At 18.2% G+C, this 2,221-nt stretch overlaps 1 protein-coding gene across 1 annotated transcript; it reads right to left on the reverse strand.

Moving 5' to 3' along the window:
- Window positions 1-174: 174 nt before the first annotated feature.
- PRSY57_1012300 (autophagy-related protein 18, putative) lies at window positions 175-1,429 on the reverse strand (the record flags this gene model as incomplete). The annotated part of the gene is made up of 2 exons (XM_012907712.1): window positions 175-1,187; window positions 1,300-1,429. The coding sequence occupies 2 exons, from the start codon at window positions 1,427-1,429 to the stop codon at window positions 175-177; spliced, it is 1,143 nt and encodes a 380-aa protein (XP_012763166.1).
- Between the last annotated feature and the right edge of the window lie 792 nt (window positions 1,430-2,221).

Genomic DNA, 2,221 nt, shown 5'->3' on the forward strand with positions numbered 1-2,221 from the left:
TATTGGATTATTAAAAAGTTCATTAAAAAAATAAAAGTTTAATTTAATATATATATATATATATATATATATATATATATATATATATATATATATATATTTATTTATTTATTTATTTATTTATTTATGAAATATAGTTTTTGGTCATTATTATTTTGTGAGGGTTACTAAAAATTAATCAAAACTGTGTGATGATATTTTAAACATATCACCTCCGATATGCTCATTAAATCTTAATTTATAAATAATTCCATTTGAGCAGATAACAATAATACAATTTTGGTCATTAACAAATGCACAAATAGATGAAATTTTTTTGCCTGGTAATTTATATGAAGCAAAACTCCATTCACTATTTAAATACGGATGACAAGGTAATAAACATTTTAAGGAAGATTTTTTATTTTTTGACTCTTTTTCATAATTTAGTAAAGCTGGTGGAGATACATTTTTTCCTTTACATATAATATCCACCTTTCTTAAAGGTCTTTTTTTTTTATATATAGAAAATACATGAACTGTATTTCTACTAGAAGTTAAACATAGCCAATTATTATCTTCACTAATATTTAAGGATAGAATTTTTGCATTTTTAGTACCTCTTCTAAATTCATTTAATAATGTTCCATCAAAAGTATTAAATAATCTAATTATGGTACCTTTTGTTGATGATGTAACAAGTAATTTACCATCATTACTTAAATTAATACATCCAATAGAATTATCATGGGCATATATACTCAAATTTGTTTTAAAATTTATATAAGGTAATTCTTCATGGATATTTTCACTTGAATTTATTTCGAAAATATGAATATTTACTCTTCCTTTTATTGGTGATAAATAAGCAATAATAATATTTTTATCAATATTAGATAAACAACATAAACCTGATACATTTTTTGAAGTATTTAATGTTTCAAGTAATATTATATCTTTTAATCTATATATACATAATTTATATTCTAATATAACTACAATTATTTCTCTTAACAATCTTACACCTATAATATTTGATGAAAATGTTAGTTTCGCTATTTCCCTCATTTGTCTATCATCCCATATTATCAAAACATTTTTTGCCCATTTCCCTTTCTTATCATTCTTATTACCTGTTATTGCTAAAATATTACATCGGTATAACATTTCGGCTAGGTATAAACCATTCTTATTTCTATCAGTCAAATCTGAAAAAAAAAAAAAATATATACATATATATATATATATATATATATTAATTATACACATATATATTAACAATATATTTACACATATTTACTTATACATCTAAATTATTACCTCTACTATATGTTTGAGTAAAAGGATTCGTGTTGTATATCTTGAAACCTTTCTCATTAGCCATACACAAACAACCATAATCCTGGTTAAATGATATATATCTATTATTATCTAATCTTAATGATACCATTTTTTTTTTTTTTTTTTATTTATTTTTTATTTTTTTTTTTTATTTATTTTTTTTTTTTTATTTTGTAACAAACGGAAAATGTTTTCTTTTAATTTCTTCTATAATGAATGTGGTAAAATATATAAAAATGGAAATATATATATATATAATATATATTTATTACAATGGAATATATCTACATTACATTTAGTACACATATATTTCTATGTGCTTATTTTTCTTTTTTAATTTTTTTCTTTCTTTTTTTTTTTTTTTTTTCTTCTCTTATTCTTCTTTATATATTATATGTCATATAAATTTAAAAAAATCATTCTTTTATTTTATTCCCCTTTTTCATTATTTTTTTATATAAGCATCATATATTCATATTTTTATATAGAACATATATATATATATATATATATATATATATTCAAAATAATGAAGAGAAAAAATTAAAATAAAATAAAATAAAACAAAATAATATTATATTACATAATCTAATTATTTTTAATACATCTAATATAAAAAAAATCACATGTATATATATATATATATATATATATATATATATATATATATATATACATATAACAATCTTTATATAATATTTTATATCATAATCAATATTTATAGGTGTAAGTATATCTTTTTCATATTTTCATAAAACATGAATAAGCTTAAAAACAAACACATACATATTAAGAATTATATAAAATGACATGGAAAAAAAAAAAAAAATATATATATATATATATAATAATAATTCATACATTAATCAATTATATAACATATAAATCAACAGGGTCTGAA

Source organism: Plasmodium reichenowi, chromosome 10, assembly GCF_001601855.1.
Source record: "Plasmodium reichenowi strain SY57 chromosome 10, whole genome shotgun sequence".
Classification (NCBI taxonomy): domain Eukaryota; phylum Apicomplexa; class Aconoidasida; order Haemosporida; family Plasmodiidae; genus Plasmodium; species Plasmodium reichenowi.